At 53.9% G+C, this 18,287-nt stretch overlaps 1 protein-coding gene across 1 annotated transcript in view; it reads right to left on the bottom strand.

Moving 5' to 3' along the window:
* NCKIPSD (NCK interacting protein with SH3 domain) overlaps positions 1–18,287 on the bottom strand; it is a 35,742-nt gene that overhangs the window by 3,208 nt on the left and 14,247 nt on the right. Inside the window, exons 2-11 of the mRNA XM_061456004.1 lie at positions 16,813–16,925; positions 15,848–16,049; positions 12,772–12,856; positions 10,113–10,735; positions 8,640–8,810; positions 7,665–7,751; positions 6,762–6,900; positions 2,398–2,478; positions 1,009–1,137; positions 510–602 (exon numbers count right to left, since the gene is read on the bottom strand). Of these exons, the coding sequence (XP_061311988.1) occupies positions 510–602; positions 1,009–1,137; positions 2,398–2,478; positions 6,762–6,900; positions 7,665–7,751; positions 8,640–8,810; positions 10,113–10,735; positions 12,772–12,856; positions 15,848–16,049; positions 16,813–16,925 (1,723 nt within the window). The remainder of the gene's footprint in view (positions 1–509; positions 603–1,008; positions 1,138–2,397; positions 2,479–6,761; positions 6,901–7,664; positions 7,752–8,639; positions 8,811–10,112; positions 10,736–12,771; positions 12,857–15,847; positions 16,050–16,812; positions 16,926–18,287) is intronic.

Genomic DNA, 18,287 nt, shown 5'->3' with positions numbered 1-18,287 from the left:
TTTCACTCTACCTGGAGCAGACACAAAGCTAAGCCTCTGCCAAGCCATTCTGACATGGGAAGGGCTACTCCGGGCAGCGTTTCAGAAGGCAAAACCTCCCTCTGGATCTGTCCCCTGGGGCAGGCGATTGCCAGCACAGGCAGGTCTGTGTGTGCCGGTGCCAAGGGGTCCTGTCTGCCCAAGCACAGGAGGGCTCAGGACCAGGTTTGCTCCCAGACAAGAGCTTGCCCACATTGTAGCCATCCGCAACACGAGTTGGGCTGATCCGAGCCAGGCGCACAGGGACCTGCCAGCCAGAGCCTCCCCTCTCACCCCACGTGCCACCGGCATCACTTGATCCCTTGCGCAGCTCCACCCTCAGCAGCACAGGTCTCAACTCAGAAACCCACAACTCCTCAGCTCCCTGAATCCCCAACACAGCCACCCTTAGTGAGCACAGGGCTCCCCAAGCCTCCATCAGCTGCACACCCCCCCCACACACACACCCCCGCAGTGCCCCAAACACTCACCTCCTCTGTTCAGCAGCAGCAGCAGTTTTTCTGTGAAGGTCTTTACATTCGAGTGCTTGCTTATTGTGGTCATGATCACACTGTGCTCTGGAACTAAGGGAGAAACCTGCTCAGCTCATCCCTTTGTTTCCTCAAGGCCACAATAATAACAACAGATAGCAGAGGGCTCCTGTTCTGCACCAGAGCTCTGGAGAGCTTTGGGGAGCCACAGTCTGTCAGGGGTACGAGAACTCTCAGCCCCACGACATGGCTGAGCAACCAGGAGAGAACACAGCTCATGCCAACGCTGAAGAGCCTGGCCCCAGCACACGGGCATTCAGTGAGCTGCAAGAGGCAGCAGAAGGTTTGCTGAGACCTTTAGACAGTGCAGTGCCTGAGCCTGGGGCAGCTGGGCTGGGTATCAGCACCAGGGAGAGCCAGAGAGATTCTCCCTCCCCATTCTTCACACCCCAGCTCCAAAGCACTGGAATCCTGCCAGGGCAGAGCAGCACCAACTGACCTGGAATGTGGAGGTTGAAGGCCAGCAGGACGTTGACAAATAAGTCAGGCAGCTGGTCAGTGGTGTCTGAGGGCAGCCCGTCCTCAATCACATCCAGCAGGAACTGCACAAACTGAGAGTTGAGATGTTCTGCGCCAGGAGAAAGACACATTTACAGCACTGGGAACACAAACCGAGCAACAGGGGAGTGTGCAAGCCACTTCTCTGGGCTTTTATGCACAAAACCCACCAGCGTAGTGCCAGCATCAGCACCCAGGGAATGAACAACCTGCAAGTGCATGATACAGACCACTGAAGTGTCTTTGTGTGAGGGACCCTGGGCTCAGAACTGCCCCCAAGGCAGGGAAACACTGAGATTTGGTCCCCCACTGGCAGCATTTCAGAGTGAATTAAACACCAAATGCTGCTCTAGCTGCTGCTGCAGCATCACTGCTGCCAGTGAAGGCATCAGGAGGAAGTTTTGTATTCCTGACCACTGGTTTCATCCATCTGTTTTAAAACAGTAGTCATCCCGATCATCAGTACTAACCCAGTTTTCAACGTTGCCATTAGGAAGGCTCAGGAGCTCATGCAAATAAGTCCTGCAGGAAATAACTGCCAGGGTTACCCGAGGAGAGGAAAGCAGGAGGTGTGGGGGCTCATGCCTCAGACTCCACTGCACCAGCTTAAAGCTTGTACGTATGTACTGGGCTATGAGGGTGAAGCTGCTGAGGAGGTGACTTATGAAGATCTCTGCTGCATTTCCAGGAGAAAGGAGCCCAGTGTCCCAGGTACGGGAACACAGCATGGCCTGGGCAAGAACCAGGCAGGGCTTCCTAGCTGAGGGCTGGAATGAAGGGACAGAGTATGAAACAGGCAGATCTGGCACAATGTTGGCACTTTATTGACACAACACCCTTAATCATCTCTGCTGTCCCCGAGGCACACAGGGCTGCAATGTCCTTTTAGGAGGGAGATCAGGAAGAGGCCACATCACACACCTGACAGCTTTAGTGAGTGTACATGGAGCGATGTGGGCTCAGCCTCAGCAGAAGAACAGACATCTCGGGGCGGAGGGGGTCTTTTTACACAGGGCAGAGGTAATCCAAGATGCCACTTAGTCACAGCGATGGACAAATCCACCTCCCCTGCAGCATGGCATTAGTCCTCCTGCTCTGCCCTGGGTCTGTGCTGTCCTCTGTGGAAATCTAGCACCTCAGCCCAGTGTTTCAGCAGCCAGGCTCTGCTGACACAGAGCAGACCCTACCCTTGCCCTGCTGGTGCTGGCTTTCCCCAGCTGTCGCCTCCTTGGCCATAAGGAAAGGTTCCTTCTCCTGTCTGCTGGGACCCCTCAGACGTTTCACATCAGCTCTGCTGTCTCACCCAGCCCTAAGCATCAGCCGCTCTTACCATAGTGATGATAGGGCAGGGGCTCCCCCATGGAGAACATCATGGCCAGAACCAGCGCAGAGTAGCACATCTTCTGATGATCTGAAAGGTGAAGGTCCTGCATTAATGCTCCTGAGGAGCACTGTTTCAACACTGCTCCCCAGCTGCAGCTGGGGTGTCACACATTTAACACAGACATTCAGCACTGGTTGGACTGCTCCTCACCCCTGTGCTTACCGAGCTGTAAGCGTGTTTTGCCCCTGCTCAAGCACCCCCAAGCACACCTTGTTCAAGCACCCCCCTGTGCCACACACTTCCAAAGCAACTGCAAAATAATCACAAGAAGAATCCTCTTTTATTTCCCCTCCACTTGCGAGGATCTGGGCAAACTCAATGTGAATAATTAAAGCCCTCCCCTGCACAGTCTCAGGACACATCCCGTAGTTATGCAATTGCTGAACCCAGAAAAAGCATCCATCTGGCCACTGTGAAATACTGCCTGTTCCCACCAACGCCACCCCCAGCCAGCCCCGCTGCCTGTCACCCACCCACCCCCCCCCCCCCCCGCTCTTTCTGCTGCCACAACTCTGCCTGCAGGTACAAGGGGTCTCTGGGGATACAGATCGCTGCTCACAGCAGGGCCACATATGTATCTCCAGCACTGGCACATCCCACAGTCTCCTGGTCCAGCAGCTTTCCCTGGCAGCAGCTCTCCATGGATGCTCCACAGAAGCACAGCCAGTGCCCTTCCTGAATCTGAATTAACAGATACATCTCAATAGATACTTATAGGAGAAAAAACAAAATCATGGACTAGGATCTGTGTCATCACCAAATGTTATCTCCAACCAGTTCACCAAGTCCAAAGATGGAAGGAAAAGGAGCATCAATTTTATAAGGTAGGTCAGCACACATAGTGCCTAAATAAAGTTCAGCTTCATCTGATCAAGGGGCTCTTGCTACAAGAAAACTGAGGGTGTATTTATAAAAAACTGACCAAAGCCACTTTTCACTAAAGGAGAAGAAAGTGCCTTCAATGTACGATGCTTCTCCCAACAGCTCTGCTTCCAGCACGACACATGCTGGTTCCCAATGTCTGTGCACAGACTGATCCCTCCCTGAGCATCTGCATGCTGCAGTCTGGTTGTGACTGCTCAGGCTGATGCCTTCACTGTCACCACCTTGCTCCTGGACTTGGCCAAAGGACGTGCAGCACTTGGCAGCTCTCAGGTGCACAGTTAGCATGGGGGGGGGGGATTGATAGTGACTGGTTCCAGCCTCGTGCCTCCAGCTCTGTGAGCAAAGCCTCTACAAACACAGGACACACACACTGTGCCAGAGCTCCACAAGATGCCGGAGTTTTCAAATAGCAAATCTTTGAGTAAAAATAGATCATTTGGGGCTTAAACAGAGATACTACAGCATTAACAAGATTAAGAGTTTGTAGAAGAACACTCTAGACCATGTGGCAGCAAAGGGAAGCTGGAAACTGCTGTTTACTCTTGGTAAATAGAGAGGGAGGATATTCAGTGACTGAAATATAACTCACACTTACATAAGAAGCTCTCAGCTATGAGGTGGCAGCGATGCCAAGGCTCACTGCAGCAGAAAAAGAATCTGACAAACTGTTTAGCACATGATTTCTTCATTCTTCCCTCCATGGCTTCAGGAGCTGGGTATCAGCAGCAGGATGCTGCAGCAGGCAGACACAGGGACCTGCTGCTCCTGCTCCTAGCGAGGCTTGCATGAGCAAAACATTTTCTGTCATCACATCAGGAGCAGTGAAATAATGATCTGAGAACCAGAACCCAGCGATGTACATGTGGTTCTAGCAAATAAGGAGGAAAAGATTAACTAGAGATGGGAGGGGCAGGTAGCTCTACACATCCGTGATCCATCTGCCATGAGCTGAAATCCATTCATCTCGGCTGGCAGCAGACTCCATGACTAGATGGGAAATCTTGTCCTATTTGCCTGAGGATGCCAAAGAAAGGGTGCTGAAAACAGCCAGAAAGCTGAACTCGGGACAAATCCACATTAACCTGGTGCACTCGCTCAGCAGCTTTTGGAGTGCCCCAGCTGCAGCAAGACACATCCAAGACGCCCCATGCAGAGGAACAGAGTAATTGCCAGGCAAAGCACAGCTTTTTCTATTCCTTCCAGAGCAGCATCAGTGGCTGCATCAGTAGGACTCTGCTGATGACAGGGTGATGAGCATCCCTCAAGTGATGCCACTTCAAGTGACTGTGGAGGGCAGGAGAGATGCAGCTCTCTGCTCCCCAGCCTGCACTTCCAAAGCCTGCTGAGGTACTGGTGAGAAAGCTGCTATTACCTATGAGAGGTATTTCTCAGAGGCCTTCAAAGCCCTTGTTCCCACCCCTAACCACAGCAGTGCACAAGCCAGTCCCTGGGAGCAGACACAATGGTCTGCAGCTGAAGCGACCAGAGCCCAGCAGCTGACTTGCACTCACCCTGAGCTGCAGCACAGGAGAAAGTCCCGGTTCCAGACTGGATTATCTGTTTTCTTTGGAGTTCTCCTGGCTAATTCTGCCCTGCTGTGGCTTATTATAAGCTCCTCTAACCCTGACAGATGTGCAGGGAAGCGCAGCAGAGGGAAGGGCTGTCCAGGAGCAATAGACCGAAGCATCTGGCAGCAGAAGTGGCCAGCAGCCAGCGCGCCTGCAGCAGCCCCAGGGCAAGGTGCCTGCTCATCAAAGGCGCCAGCATCCAGCACAGAGCTGCTGCCGCGGCTGCTCTTCAGTAACAAGCCAGGAGGGATCCCAGAGCTGCTGCAGCCAGCTCAGCACTCCCTGGCTGCTGAGCGCTGGCACCGACCGCTCTGGCCCCTGCTGCCGCAGAAGGATTAGCGATTCCGCGGCACGTCACGGATCAGCTGCTATTCCCCAGGTTTTAGTACCAAAATAAGCTCAAGTCAGTCTGGATTCAAGGTCATGTTTTCACACTTGCCATTTGCTGGCAGGACATGGAGCGCTAAGCACCAGGGCGGTAGGAGGGAACTACTAATGCCCTAAAACACCTCTGAAGGACAGATGTGTTTGGGTTGAGGATGGTTCCGTCGCTGCAGCCTTGCTGTGAAGGCCAAGAGGGCTGGAGGACACAGAGATGATGTGTGCAAACATAAGCCCGGCACAGCAGGCAGCATGGGGTCAGGACACCGGTCTGGGAGGCGCCTGTAACCAAAGGCTGTCAGCAAAGGGTGAGCAGCTTTTCACCCTTCAACTGCACTGCCTGTGTATTACAGCAAGGAGGGAAAGAATCCACTACGTTGAGATGAAGCTCAGGAAAGAAGAGCTGCTGCAGGGCTGCAGCTCGAAGGACACAGCAGAGCCACTTTTCACTGCAATGCTCTTGAGGTCTCCAAAGCAGAGCTAACACTTGCTGGGAGATAGCCCTGCTTCAGCCACAAGTGCTACCTGCAGAAGTCAGCCAGGTCAGAGCTCACTGCTCCATCACACCAAGAGCCTGAGCTCCCTGTGCCATCTGGGAGGACGCAGCCCTGGACAGCACGGAGACCAGGCAGGAGCCCTGCTGCACAAGGGAGCAGAGCAGGGCACTGAGGCCTGTTTGAGCATGGTGCACAGAACCCTCACCCAGAGACAATCTTTATGAATTAGTGATGGATGCATGATGAAGCTTATTTTTGGCAGTGCTAAATCGGGAGTAATGTCACCACAGAAGCACAGTCATAGTCCCATAACCAAGTATTATCTGCTGCTAGGGCAGTGAAACCTCAGCCTAGGGAAGAAGCTTCTCATGCATAACCAGATAAAACATGAACCTTGTGATAAGCTCACTGCATAGAACTGATAAGCAGCGGCAGCACAAAGGGAAAGCACCAACGTGGTGGTGCCAGTCCTGCACCACACCACCAGTGCTTCACCCTGCCCCCAAACACTCCCTGTATTTGACATCCCCCCTTGGTGCAGTGGTGCAGGAAGGGTCCTTTCCTTTAACCAGCACACATCTCATTCACCAGCAAGAAACACTGCAAAGACATGGCGTAAAGTGCTAAGGAAAGCTGCCAATAAGAAGCTGCAGAGATTTTCCTTAAGATGTGCAAGAGTCTCTTGTCAGCAGCATGAAACAAAACTGGAATAGCTCAAAATGTGCTTTAAGACATCTACAGGATCATCATTAGCGGCATGTTCAAGAGCCAGAGGACCTTGTACCACTGGACTGAAGCATCCCCTCCATGCATTCTCCACTTAGAGCTGTAGGAACCCAAATAACTTAAAACCAGACGCCCTTCTCCCCCAAGCACTGGCATGTGGAGCAGTCAGACTACAAGGGGCCACCAGTGCTGCTGGAGGTCACCTAATGACAGACACGTTCCTAGGGAGCGGGGTACAGCAGCCCTGGCTCACCTTGAGTGTGAGTCTGCATGTCCCGGGCCAGCTCCATGGGCAGCACTGAGTTCACGAGTGTCGAGATGACCGCAGCATCCAAGTTGCACATGGCTCCAAAGCACTTGAGCAGCAGCAGCCGCAATGGCACCCTGTGCTCCTGCAGAGGCAATCACTGGATGAAACAATGTCCCAGAGGAGGGCTCATGCTCAGGCAGAGACATAACTGGCTGGAAGTTCCCGTTGTCAGGAAGCCACAGACCCTCCCAGGGGAACAGTGTAGAAGCTGTATGAGGTTTTACCAGTAGTGCCAGATGAAAGCCAACCACCACAAGGCTTGATGTGCTGTAGCTGGGGACTTACGGACATGATGGGGACAAGTTTCTAACCCCCCCAGAGTCCTACAACAGCACTTTCCAGGAAGCTGAGGGGCAAAGCAACACCACACAGGCACTGAAGGCAAAACTTCCATTTCTTCCGCTGAATATTGATTTCCTTCCTCACTCCCAAGGCTCCTACTCACAACCTACTTTCCTAAGCAAAGCTATTTACTAATGCACGGGAGTGCATCAATTAAAGGAGAAGCAGTCACAGCCTGTCCGCTTTCCCAGGGCATCCTCAGAAATCCTTCCTCTGGATACCAGCGATGCCAATCCTGTCCCTCAGCAGAGCTAATGAGAGCAGCAAACTTCACCTTCTGTAGTGCAGGGACCGCTGCGAAGTCTCTGGCACCCTCTGCTCTCCCACCCAACCCACATGCACAGCACTGACACCAGCCAGCAGGCAGGTGATGCGCTGCAGCTCCTGCTGCTTCACAGAACCGCCCTGCCCAGGAGGAGGTCTCACATCTGTGCGGCACAGCAAGCCTGGCCCTGCCCCTGCAGGGCAATCCCAGGGGAGATTCGATGCCTTCTACCACCTTACCATCTGGTAATAGGCCACAAGGGACAGGACGGACTCAAACTCATTCTTCTTGCACATTTTCTTGCACACTTCTGGGTCTGCATCTGTCTGGAAGCAGGAATGAACAGGTCAGCCCAGGGGCACACCAAGCAGCAAGGACCTGGAGGAAGGCCAGCTGCTTTCACATCTCAGTAGCCCAACCACCTCTCAAAGGAACTGAAGGCAGAGCACCAAGGCAGCTCAGGAACCTCCACCCTGCAGACTCTGCATCAAAGTGAATTCCTGAGAAGTGTCTCTGCCACGCAGCACGTTTGGGCTGAACATCTGAAAAACCCATGACCTGAGCAGCACCTGATGAGTGCATCCTGCAGTCACAGGACAGCTCCATCACTATTGCCATCCTGACAAGTATTATGCATCTCCTCCCAGCCCTAAATGATGAGGAAAGGTCACACAAGATCCCCCTCTACCTTGCCCCAGAGGCACACAGAAGGCAGCCCATGCTGAGTGACAGACACCAAAAAAGAGCTGTTGTGCTTATGTCAGAGCTGGGAAGGGATACACAATAGGTGCCAGAGCAAAGCCCGCACCAGCACCCATAACACAGACCGTGTTGCTGCACTGAGTGGCAGCTCCTGTATCATCACGTTCCCTGCACACAGACGGGCAGAATCAGACTTCCAGGGTTTCTCTGGGAGGTTGGGGTCTTTGGGAGGTGTGGGTTTATGTTCCCCTGTGATTGGTAAATACCACGGCTGCCACGAGAGCAGCTCTAGAAGGACCTTCAGAACAGCTTGGAAAGGTGGAATGGAAAGCAGGAGCTCTGCACCCCACACACAGGAGGGCAGGGCCTCACATCAGCGGCAAAGAATCCACCAGAAACCTATGGCCTCAAACAACAGATCCGATGGCAACACAGGGCAAAGGAGGGCAGAAAACAGAGCTTCACTGGGAGCATCTGCTCTGCTCTGCCTACAAAGAGGGAGGTTTGCTCACCAGGATGCGGAGCAGCTCCTCCAGGTAGCAGCAGATGACGTTCTCGTCCTCGTAGAGTGCCCAGCTGCGCTGCTGAGCATCATCCTTGTGCCTGGCCAGGTCTGCAAAGATCACCTCCAGGCGCTGCTCGTCGTGGCAGATCTGCCCCGAGGGCAGCCCCGCACTCAGGTTCTGCACGACAGCAAAGCGCAGGTTAAGTGGGGTCGGGACCGTGGGTGCCCGTTTCCTCTCCCCCCCTTTGTCTCGGGACTGGCAGCTGACCTCAGTCAGCCAAGAACTGGCAGCAGAAACCCAGCGAGTTTAAGCCACGTGTTACTGCAGCTCTCGTACTCCCGGAGCTCTACCCACCTCCTTCCCTTGCACGGCTAATGCAGTGAATGAATCTAAATAGGTGCCAGAACTGGTGTGCGGTCAGACAGCCTTGAAATCCGAGCTGCCACCATCCTGCTGGAGGATGTTAAAGCTGTCTTCTGAGGATGTTAAAGAACCCAAGAAACCTCACTCAAAGCTACACCCCTCTCTTCTTACTGCATTTAGCAACCTAGGGCTTTTGGAGGAGCATTTTAATGATCGTTTTAACGATCACTCCATTCAGCCTCTTATCACTAATCTACTTTCTCCAATCCTTCATCCTCAGCCTTTACGACTCCACTGAGCACCAAGTTCCTAATGGGCTCGGATGAGATCAATCCATTATCAAGCTCTTCAGCCCACTGCTGTAAGTACACCACGCACCACCTCAGGGCACCCTCAGCACCACTCTCAGCACCACCCCCCAGGGGTCAGGTGTCTGCTTATTAAACATCTTGGCAGCTGCTGGAACCTGCAGCCTCCTCATATGGCTCTTGCCAGGAATCTGCTGAAGAACCCAGGAGCAGGAGGAGGTTTTGGTATCTCTAACGGTGCCTCTTTGCCTCATGCTGCTGCTTCAAACAGCTCCCTCCTTCCAGCCCAGCAGAACAAACTGCTGCAGGGGTTTTGCTCCTTCTCCAAACACTCTGGGAGCCTCAACGCACCCACACTGCTCTGCGGTGGTCACACCAGCCATGCAAGCCCAGCACCATCCTGCCAAGCTCTTCCTCCCCTTCCTTCCTCACTCCACCAGCCACACGGTGGATCACCAGGGCCATGGGTGCACACACCCACCTGCAGTTTTCCTCCAGACGAGCACAGGCCTATCTCAGGTAAACCATACAGCAGCTCTTTAGAAGCTTTTCAGTGGGGTTGCCCTGGGAGTTCTCCCTTCTCTGGGCAGCAAACTGCTGCAACCACAGCACAGCACCGTGTATAAACACCAGGTGGATAATGCTGCTCTTGGGCCACTAAACCTGATTCCCTTGGCAGCATGTTTACCCCTAACACCTTCCCTTTCTTTGGGATCTCACCACACTTCCCATTCCAGACATCAGGAGTGCTCACTGAGCTCACAACACCCTCTGCCTGGTGCCAGGCTGCAGCAGCCCCTGGCATTACCTTGCTCTCCACCACAGAGATGAGGATCTGCTCCATGATGCTGCTGGTGGCCGGGACGGAGGTCTGGATGTGGCCGATGACCACGCCGATGGCCACGCGGGACAGCTCGTAGCTGAGGTGCGTGTTCCTGCGCACCAGCTCAATCAGTTCAGCCCCTATCGTCTTGGGCACGGACACTGCCAGAGCACTGGGCTCTGCTGCCAATGACTCTGCCATCTTCTTATCCTCCAGGCAGAGGGTGCTGAAGGCGTCCAGGCCCGCAGCGGGCACCGGGGCAGCTTTCTTCACCTGAGCAGCCTTCTCCCCATCCACGGCATGGGACCGGTGGGACCCCCCCTCAGCCGGCGGTGCCGGGGCAACCCTCTTGGACTGGGGGGATTTGCTGGTGCCGTCCTTGGAGGAGGAGCCGTGGCGGGAGTGGGCCACGGAGCCCGTGTCCAAGTTGCGTGTGATGGTGGTGTGGACGCTGCGGCTGGGCACGGGCGGCGGGGTGGTGGCAGGGCTGGAGGCGGCCGTGGGCAGCGCGGTCTCCGATGCGGAAGAAGCGGTGTACAGGGTATCCAGGGACGTGGTGCTCACGGAGGAGGCACTCGAAGCTGACCCAGAGATAATTTCAACAGCGCCTGAAAGGAAACAATGAAAACCGCCTCAGTGACAGCACCAAAGGAACAGAGAAAACACACATTGCTCCGGTGCAGCCCATTAAACGGCTCATTGTGCACGGGCCAGAACAGTTTAACTCCTCTTCCTGCCTCACTTATCTCAAAGCAAAATTGGACCAGTTCTTTCTGGAGCATTCCCACACAATCACCTCTTTAGAAAGGGCAAAAGTGCTCTATTGAGATGAATACCCTTCAAAGGGCTTCCTGTTTTAGGCAGGGAAAGGGAGGGAGGGACCCCACTAAGGGACAGAAAAGTCTTTTCCCCCTGGCTTAGCAAGGGCCTGTTCCTGTGCTTGGCATCTCAGCCCTCACTTCTGAAGGATGGTGCTTGGGAGCTGCAGGACCCAGAAGGTTTCCCTCACCCCTCGCTGACCACAGCCACAGCTGGCACTGACGGGGAAGCTGACAACACCTCCAGTCTCTCCCTCTCATCACCTCCAGCATCTCATCATGAACCCTGCTGGCATCCACCGCTTTCACCAGCCTCCACCTTATCTGCTTTACTGTGTTTCTCCCAGCTCTAGTCCTGAGCAGCTCCAGCAGTGGTACCTCCCCCACCAGCCAAGGCAAAAGATCCACTACAAGCAAAGGGATGCTAAGACTTTTCTTTCCTTTAACCTGGTCTAATATGCAGTTTTAGTAAACCTTAACCATTAATTTCCAGGGGGCAGAAATGTATTTGAGTCCTAAGAAAACAGTCGCTTGGGCAAACCCTGGGTTACCTTCACCTAGAGCTTCACGTGAGTGCTGAAAGGGGAGAAGAGCACTCAGGGGTTCTCCCAGCTCTCAGGGAAAGGAGCTCCCCTTCCAAAGGAAGGACCAGTGGTATGTGAAACACCTTTGCGAGCCCTCCACTGCTCCATCCATCACCCCACCCTAAGGCAAGCATAGGCCAGGCAAACAGGGCCCTTCCCTCTCACAGGGGATCATCATCCCTCTTTTTTCCTCCTCCTCCTCACAGTTCTCATGAGTCACCGCTCCCACCATGCTTCATTAGCTGGAGATAATGAGCTGAAGGAAGCTGACCTTTGCGAACTCCTACCTCCATAGTGAAAAACATGGCTCAACACCATTAAGTACCCGCAAATAAACTGGTGCCAGCCCCAGGTTTCAATTAACTACCTGCAAGTCAGCAGCTCTGCCTGCTCCTCACACAGGCACATGAGTGAGCTTGAGACGGGCTGAGTGACACTGTGACTGTCACAGCACAGCAGAACACAGGTTAGTGACAGCAACTTGGAAGGATGACCGCAGCCTCCATCAGCCCAACTGCACTGATGATGGAGAAGCTCCTGCCCCAGCCCTGTGGTCCTGCTCTCAAGTGCTCCTGACTATCTGCTCCCTGCCTATGAGCAGCACATGGGCATCTGTGTTCCTGCTATTAATGCTGCTCCCCGCTGGCACCAGCCACTGATTTCATGGAAACCCCACCTGAGCACTGCACAAGGAAAGCACCTGATAGACTGGGAGGCAAAAGCAAGCTAGAGCCTGTTCTAAGAGCTACCAGTGAGCTCCCCAGGTGAGCTGCCACACTGGACTGCCAGGGAAGAGCCTCTGCCTGGCTGGGGGATGGCCATGGTGGCTGCGGGAGAAAAACACCCGCAAGGACCTTAAACTGCCGTGGCTGTGTGCTAGCCAGGCCAACCGCATCAGCAGGCAGATGTTCCACAGGGCACCGGCACCACAGCACCAGGATGATTCACCCGTCCACGGGCACCAGACTGCCCAGACCCTCCCACAGCAGAGAGGGTTTGAAGGAGCACTGGCCACCAGCTCATGGTCATTAGCATCAAAACCTGTAGGGGTTTAGGAGATACGTGTGCATATACATGTAAGAATATAAAACTTGTAGGAATTTAGGATGTGTGTATGGATATATATATGTATACATAAAAGGATGCTCTTCTAAGCACAAAGCAAAAGCACGCGGGCACTGTGACTGCTCCATCGCCCAGTGTCCATCTGTGCCCGAGGTTTAGGAATTGCCTTGTCCTTACTTTTCCCAGGGTGAGCCTGCGCGCTCCTGCGCTTCTCCGGAGGCGGGGGGGTGACAGGAGCAGCGCGCCGGGGCTGTGGCGGGATCTGTGGGGGAAGATGCAGAGCAGTCAGAGGAGGGTGGCAATAGAGACGTTCTCGGTTATGAAACCTCCTTTTGGCGCGTGTGCATTTGTCCTTACAGCTCTCATCACTCGGGGAAGTTTTCTCAGGAGGACAGATATTAATAGGCGGCTTCCTAGAAGAACAAAGCAGGACTCAAGCTGGCTTCATCCCCTCCCTGTGACAGGCAAAGCAGCCCTTGTTTAATTGCTGTGTTCAGCAGCACGCAGCACACACGTTGTGTAGACCTGTCAAGTGTTTACTCCTCCTTTATTCCACACGCAATCCCACACGCTCACTGTGCCTCCACATTCCCCTCAATAGCCCCGCAGAGGCTGGGAACAGAGCATGTATTTAGGCACTCTTCTGGAGAGATCCATTACATCAGCCACAAACACCCTTGCAGAAAGACAAAGCCAAGGGCTGGAGCCATGTAAATGCCTTTTCCATGCTTCCAGAGCTATTTCTGCTCATGCAGGGAGAAAACAGGGCTAGACCCTCCGAGCAATCCTAGAGCAAGATGCAGTGGGAGAAGCTTTTGCTGGGGGTTGTGCTGGCTCTCCACACCTGGGGTTTCTCCTGTAAGTCAAGGGGTACCAAGGCAGCAGGAATCTGTCTCCAATGCAGATTTCTACACTCACCCTTTCCTGCGAGACCCAAACACCATGGTCACCAACACCACTTTCACCCAGGACTACTCCAGTGAGGTGTAACCTCAGGGATAACCCTGATCAGGAACACCCCCTGCCTGCAGCAGCGATGCGAGGTGGGAGCACACGGCATCAACACTCAAGCCACCACACAGTGCCAGCCTTGCAGGGGTTTTAGCCCTGGAAGAGGAGTTTTGCTGAGACCTGCCAGTGTTGCCAGCGCTGCAGTGAAGGGCTGAGGCCCTGGAAGGTCTCCATCTGAAACAGCTCAGACCAAGAAGGATGAAAAATGTATTTCTTTTATTCCTGGGTCTGGGAAGGCAGAAATCTCCCCTGGAATGGGAGCAAAGCTATTCCTGCAAGACAGACATCTTCAGGATGTCACATTCAAGATGCAATGCCAGAAGCTGACAACACAGCGTCCACAGCCCATGCCTAGACCCGACCAGGCAAGTGAAGACACAGGAGAGTGCACAGCGAATCAAGGCTGTTACAAAGGGACCTCTCAGCCCCCTTCTCCCACCCACACCCAACACACCCAGCCTTCTACTGTGTCAATGTAAGAGGTCACCTCTTTACAAGCCCCTTCAGCTGGTGGGTTAGTACGAGGTACCACTGCAGGCACCCAGCCTGAGCTCTGCTGCTCCTGTCAATCCACCCTGCATTGTTCTCAGGGTAAAGTGCTACATGATATGTGCATCCAGCCCCAAAAATGATCCATGTGGGTCCAAAAAGAGATTGCACAGCTGAGAGAGGCCAAAACAGCTCGGGAGGGGCCTCTGCACCGCATGGCTGGAAGGAAGGCTGGTCCCAGAGCTCAGCTGTGCTCAAGGCAGAGCCCTCTCTGCAGAGCAGGAGGGTCCCAGCATGCTTGGGGCTCCCAGCCCAGCAGGATTTAGCCCCGTAGCTCCAAGCAGGCACATGGCAGTGTTGGAGAGAGCTGAGGCTGGGTGGTCCCAGAGCACTTCCATGGCTTCAGGAGCCCTTGCAAATTGACCACGCAAGTTTAACCCAGCTATTGCAGGCTGGTGCTTACGTTAATAGCTGTGAGCTAATGTTAGCCCAGAGCCCCGCCAGCATCAGAGCCACGCACCCCAATCCGAGCGCCATGGTGAGAGCCTGAAGCATTATATGAATTTCCCTGTGCTGGTGCTGCCCAAACTATGAGCCCCTGCACGGTCAGGAACCACCAGGGACAACCAGGGGCCATTCCCTCCCTCACCCCACATCCTAGCCAAGGTGTGGGGCTGAGGGGAGGATGAACAACACCAAAACCCCCCAAAGGAAGGGGAAGGAAGGGAAGAAAATGTCCTCCCCCCCAACGGGGAATCAGCACTGGGAATGGGCTGTAAGGAGCTCCATTTGCTTTGCCCACCATGCACCGGTGTGAGAACGGAGCTGCCCAGAAAGGAAAACTAAATGAGAGAGCAAAGTGGAGTGAGCAGGGATTGGTGCTGTGCCTGAACCAGAGCTACTTTTCACCTCTGCTGACCCACAGCTCTCCAAGTGTAAAACAAGCCTCATCTGGGACTGACAATGTGTGTCACACCTCATCACCATGCCTCCAACCACTTATCCCAGGGACATGAAGAAAAACCACAGTGCACACATTCAGCTGGAGGGGAAAACTATCTCTGTGCTCATTCTCGCTTGGTGCCGTTACCCCTGACATCCAGCTACATCCACACAGTGTCATCAGCCACATCAACTCATCCCCAGCCACTGCATCCACCCTGGGATACTTCTCTGAAGCCTCATGGGCACTGCACGGAGACCTTGGGACTGTGTGCCACTGAGATAAAACAACCTGCTCTAAACCATGCTTCCTGCAATTCACCTTTAATTCATCACGACAAGCAACATGCAGACCAAGCAGCATCTTTGGGGGTTTTATATTTTCAGTAGTACAAATAGGCAACCGCAGGAGATGAAATACTGCAGGACCAAGGATCTCGTTGTGCGGATCTAACGAAGGGCAAGCAAAGCCGTGCCAGGTGCTCAAGGGAGCTCTGCTGCTCACCTCAAAACCGTCCTTCAAGCTCCAGCGGGCTTGCAACTCTTCTGTCAAGAGACGGTCACGCAATGTAACGTGGATCTCATGTGTCACCGTAAAACCACAGACCCTCCAGGATCCCAAAAAGCATCGCCAGTGTAAATGGCAGAGGGACCATCCCTGACCTCTTACAAAGGGACAGCATCAGCTCGCACTGCAGTAATGGCAGCACAAACGCCGGATTTGTGACTTCAGCTACAAAGTCCTTCTGTTCAACAGGACAAGCCGTGTGCTGCCACCAGAGGAACCAAGAAAGCGCCCAGGCACTGTTACCTGATAGAGACCCTCATCGTCCTCCTCCACCTCGGTGTTGGGCAGGCTGTGGTGCCGCTCATACCCGGTCCGGCACACACCATTGGGCTGCCGCGCCACGTCCAGGTGGTGGTCGCTGGAGGACTGTGTCATGACCATCCCCTGCGGGCTGGGGGAGTGCCCTTTGCGGGACACCGTCTCCTTCCGGTGATGGATCAGCTTCCTGGAACACAGCGGCCACATCAGGAAGAGCAAAGTGAAAGGGACTGACCTTGCTGCAATGTTCAAGTGATATTTTTAATGGTTTATAGCACTTGGGCTATATATATATATATGTACCAGAACGGGTTACAGTACTTAAAACACCAACTCTGGTTTCATTAACAACCAAGGAAGCACTTCTGGGGGAGGAAGGAAGAGGCTTTGCCAGAGCCCATGATTTATTCATTAGTTTGCTGGATTAAAAATGCCTCTTCCTCGGGGGAGAGTCACATATTGCATCGCCAGCGTCAGGAACTGCCGGCACTTCAGACTCGCTGTCCAACCGAGATTAAACCAGCGGTCCCCAGCACAGCCCGAGGTGCCAGAGAAAAACAAAATGCTCCTCACAAGCAATTATCTGAGCACACATTAAGGACCTCGCGTTATGTGCCAACAGCCTCTGCAATTGCTGCCTGGTAGAGAGGAGAAAATGCATCCAGAAAGGTTTTGGATTTCTCCTCCAGCCCCATAATGCAGCTGAGAGTTTCCTCTTTACATGCACAGGGATAGAGGGGCCACACCAAAGCTCTGCTTTGCTGGGTGCTGTTTGACAGGAGGAGCAGCACCGGCTGCCAGCGCAAACACTGGGACACTGAATGCAGCAGCACTCGCAGCACAGGGACTCAGATCAACGGCATCCCACTTGATTCCCAAGACACAGACACAAGCATCACACCCTGACCACCCTCCACCCGCTCACTCTCCCAGGCACCCATTGCACTCACTGGAGGACATCCCTCTGCTCCAGGTTGTACTTCCCTCCATTCTTCATGGCCGCATTGTGCACAGCCTCAATGGCGCGGTCAATTGACTGGAGAACCACATCTTGCTCCAGCACCTGAGAAAATAACACAACATCCCACGTGTTACTGCACTGCTGCAGCTGTGGCCCTGTGGCACCAGAGCTTAGGGCACGAGAAGCCGTGGCAAACCCCCAGAGCCAGCCCCGCACCAGGCAATGGCCTAAAAACAGCTCCCAGAGCCAGAGCCCCAACCCAGAACCATCACACTTTTCCCTCCTTCTTCCAGAGGAAACATATTTGAACCCATGCTTCAAACTGAGTCTGCCTACTCAAGGTTAATGGTTGGAAAAGAAAGTGACTGCTACAAGCACCACAGTCCAATTACCCCTGCAGGAAGACCAGGGACAGAGCCTCAGGACCATGCAGCAGCCTTGAATATTCAGCCCACTGCAGGGAGGTTTCAAGATCCCACTGCAAAGCCCACCTTACCCCAAGCTCAACTGTTTCTGCTCTTGCTGCCCTGCTGGGGAACAAAGGCACAGCTGTGGACATTACAGACCCAAACCTGGTGGCCTTTGGAGTCTGTTGGCTCTGGGTTTGCGTTTTCACTTGCTTTTTTTTCGTGATGGTTGTTTTGCAGCTTGAAGTGCCTTTTCCAAATCTCCACCCAAGCTGTCATAGCAACATTTATCCCTCCTGCCAGCCCGTTTAACTCTGCTTACTGCAGCTGAAATAAACACCAGCCTCGAAGCAAGAACAGCGAAGACATCGTTCCCTGGGCTGGGAGAACTGGAGTGAAGGGGCACAGGAAGGAAAAGCAGGCTCCCACAGCTGGGGCATTCCTCAAGGCTTTACCAACAGCTGACGAGCCTTCAGAAGAAAACACCTTGATGGGACTGAAGGCAAGGAACAAGTGCTGAGTTTGCCCTGGCTCCAGCAGACCCACAGGGCTCCCACAGGCTGTCAGGGATCTCTGCACCACTGCTGGGTACCAGCGCCAGCAGCCTCAGCCCCTGAGGACAGGGAGGAGCGGAGCACTCAGACCCCACCTGGTTGAGCACTGAAACCCTCTTCATCCTCACTTGCTGTGCCCCCCTCCCTGCACCACAGCATCCATCTACCCAGCCAAGGAGTGGCAGGAATCTCATCAAGGATCCACCTTAATTGGCCTTAGGAGGCTGCAGCAGGCGAGCCCTCCCCACGGGGCGGAGGCACGGCCTCCACAGCACCCCCAGCCCAGCCGCTGGTAACGGGCAATGTATTATTTATAGCCTGATTAATTACAAACATGAATTAACAGCTACTGCAGGCTGGGGGGAAAACCATCCCCTCCCCCCCCCCCCCCCCCCCCGGGTGGTAGGAGCAGCCCCTCTGCAATACTCAGCCTTGGACACGAAAAATTTAGGATAGGTTTTTTTTGTTGGTTTGTTTTCCAAGAAAGAGAGATGGGAGAAAGC

The sequence above is a fragment of the Pezoporus flaviventris genome, unplaced genomic scaffold, assembly GCF_033815535.1.
Source record: "Pezoporus flaviventris isolate CSIRO_AGI_PZ_B2104156 unplaced genomic scaffold, CSIRO_AGI_Pfla_v1 ptg000021l, whole genome shotgun sequence".
Classification (NCBI taxonomy): Eukaryota; Metazoa; Chordata; class Aves; order Psittaciformes; family Psittacidae; genus Pezoporus; species Pezoporus flaviventris.
Note: the sequence above shows the minus strand (reverse complement) of the source record. Positions and strands in the feature narration are given on the sequence as shown.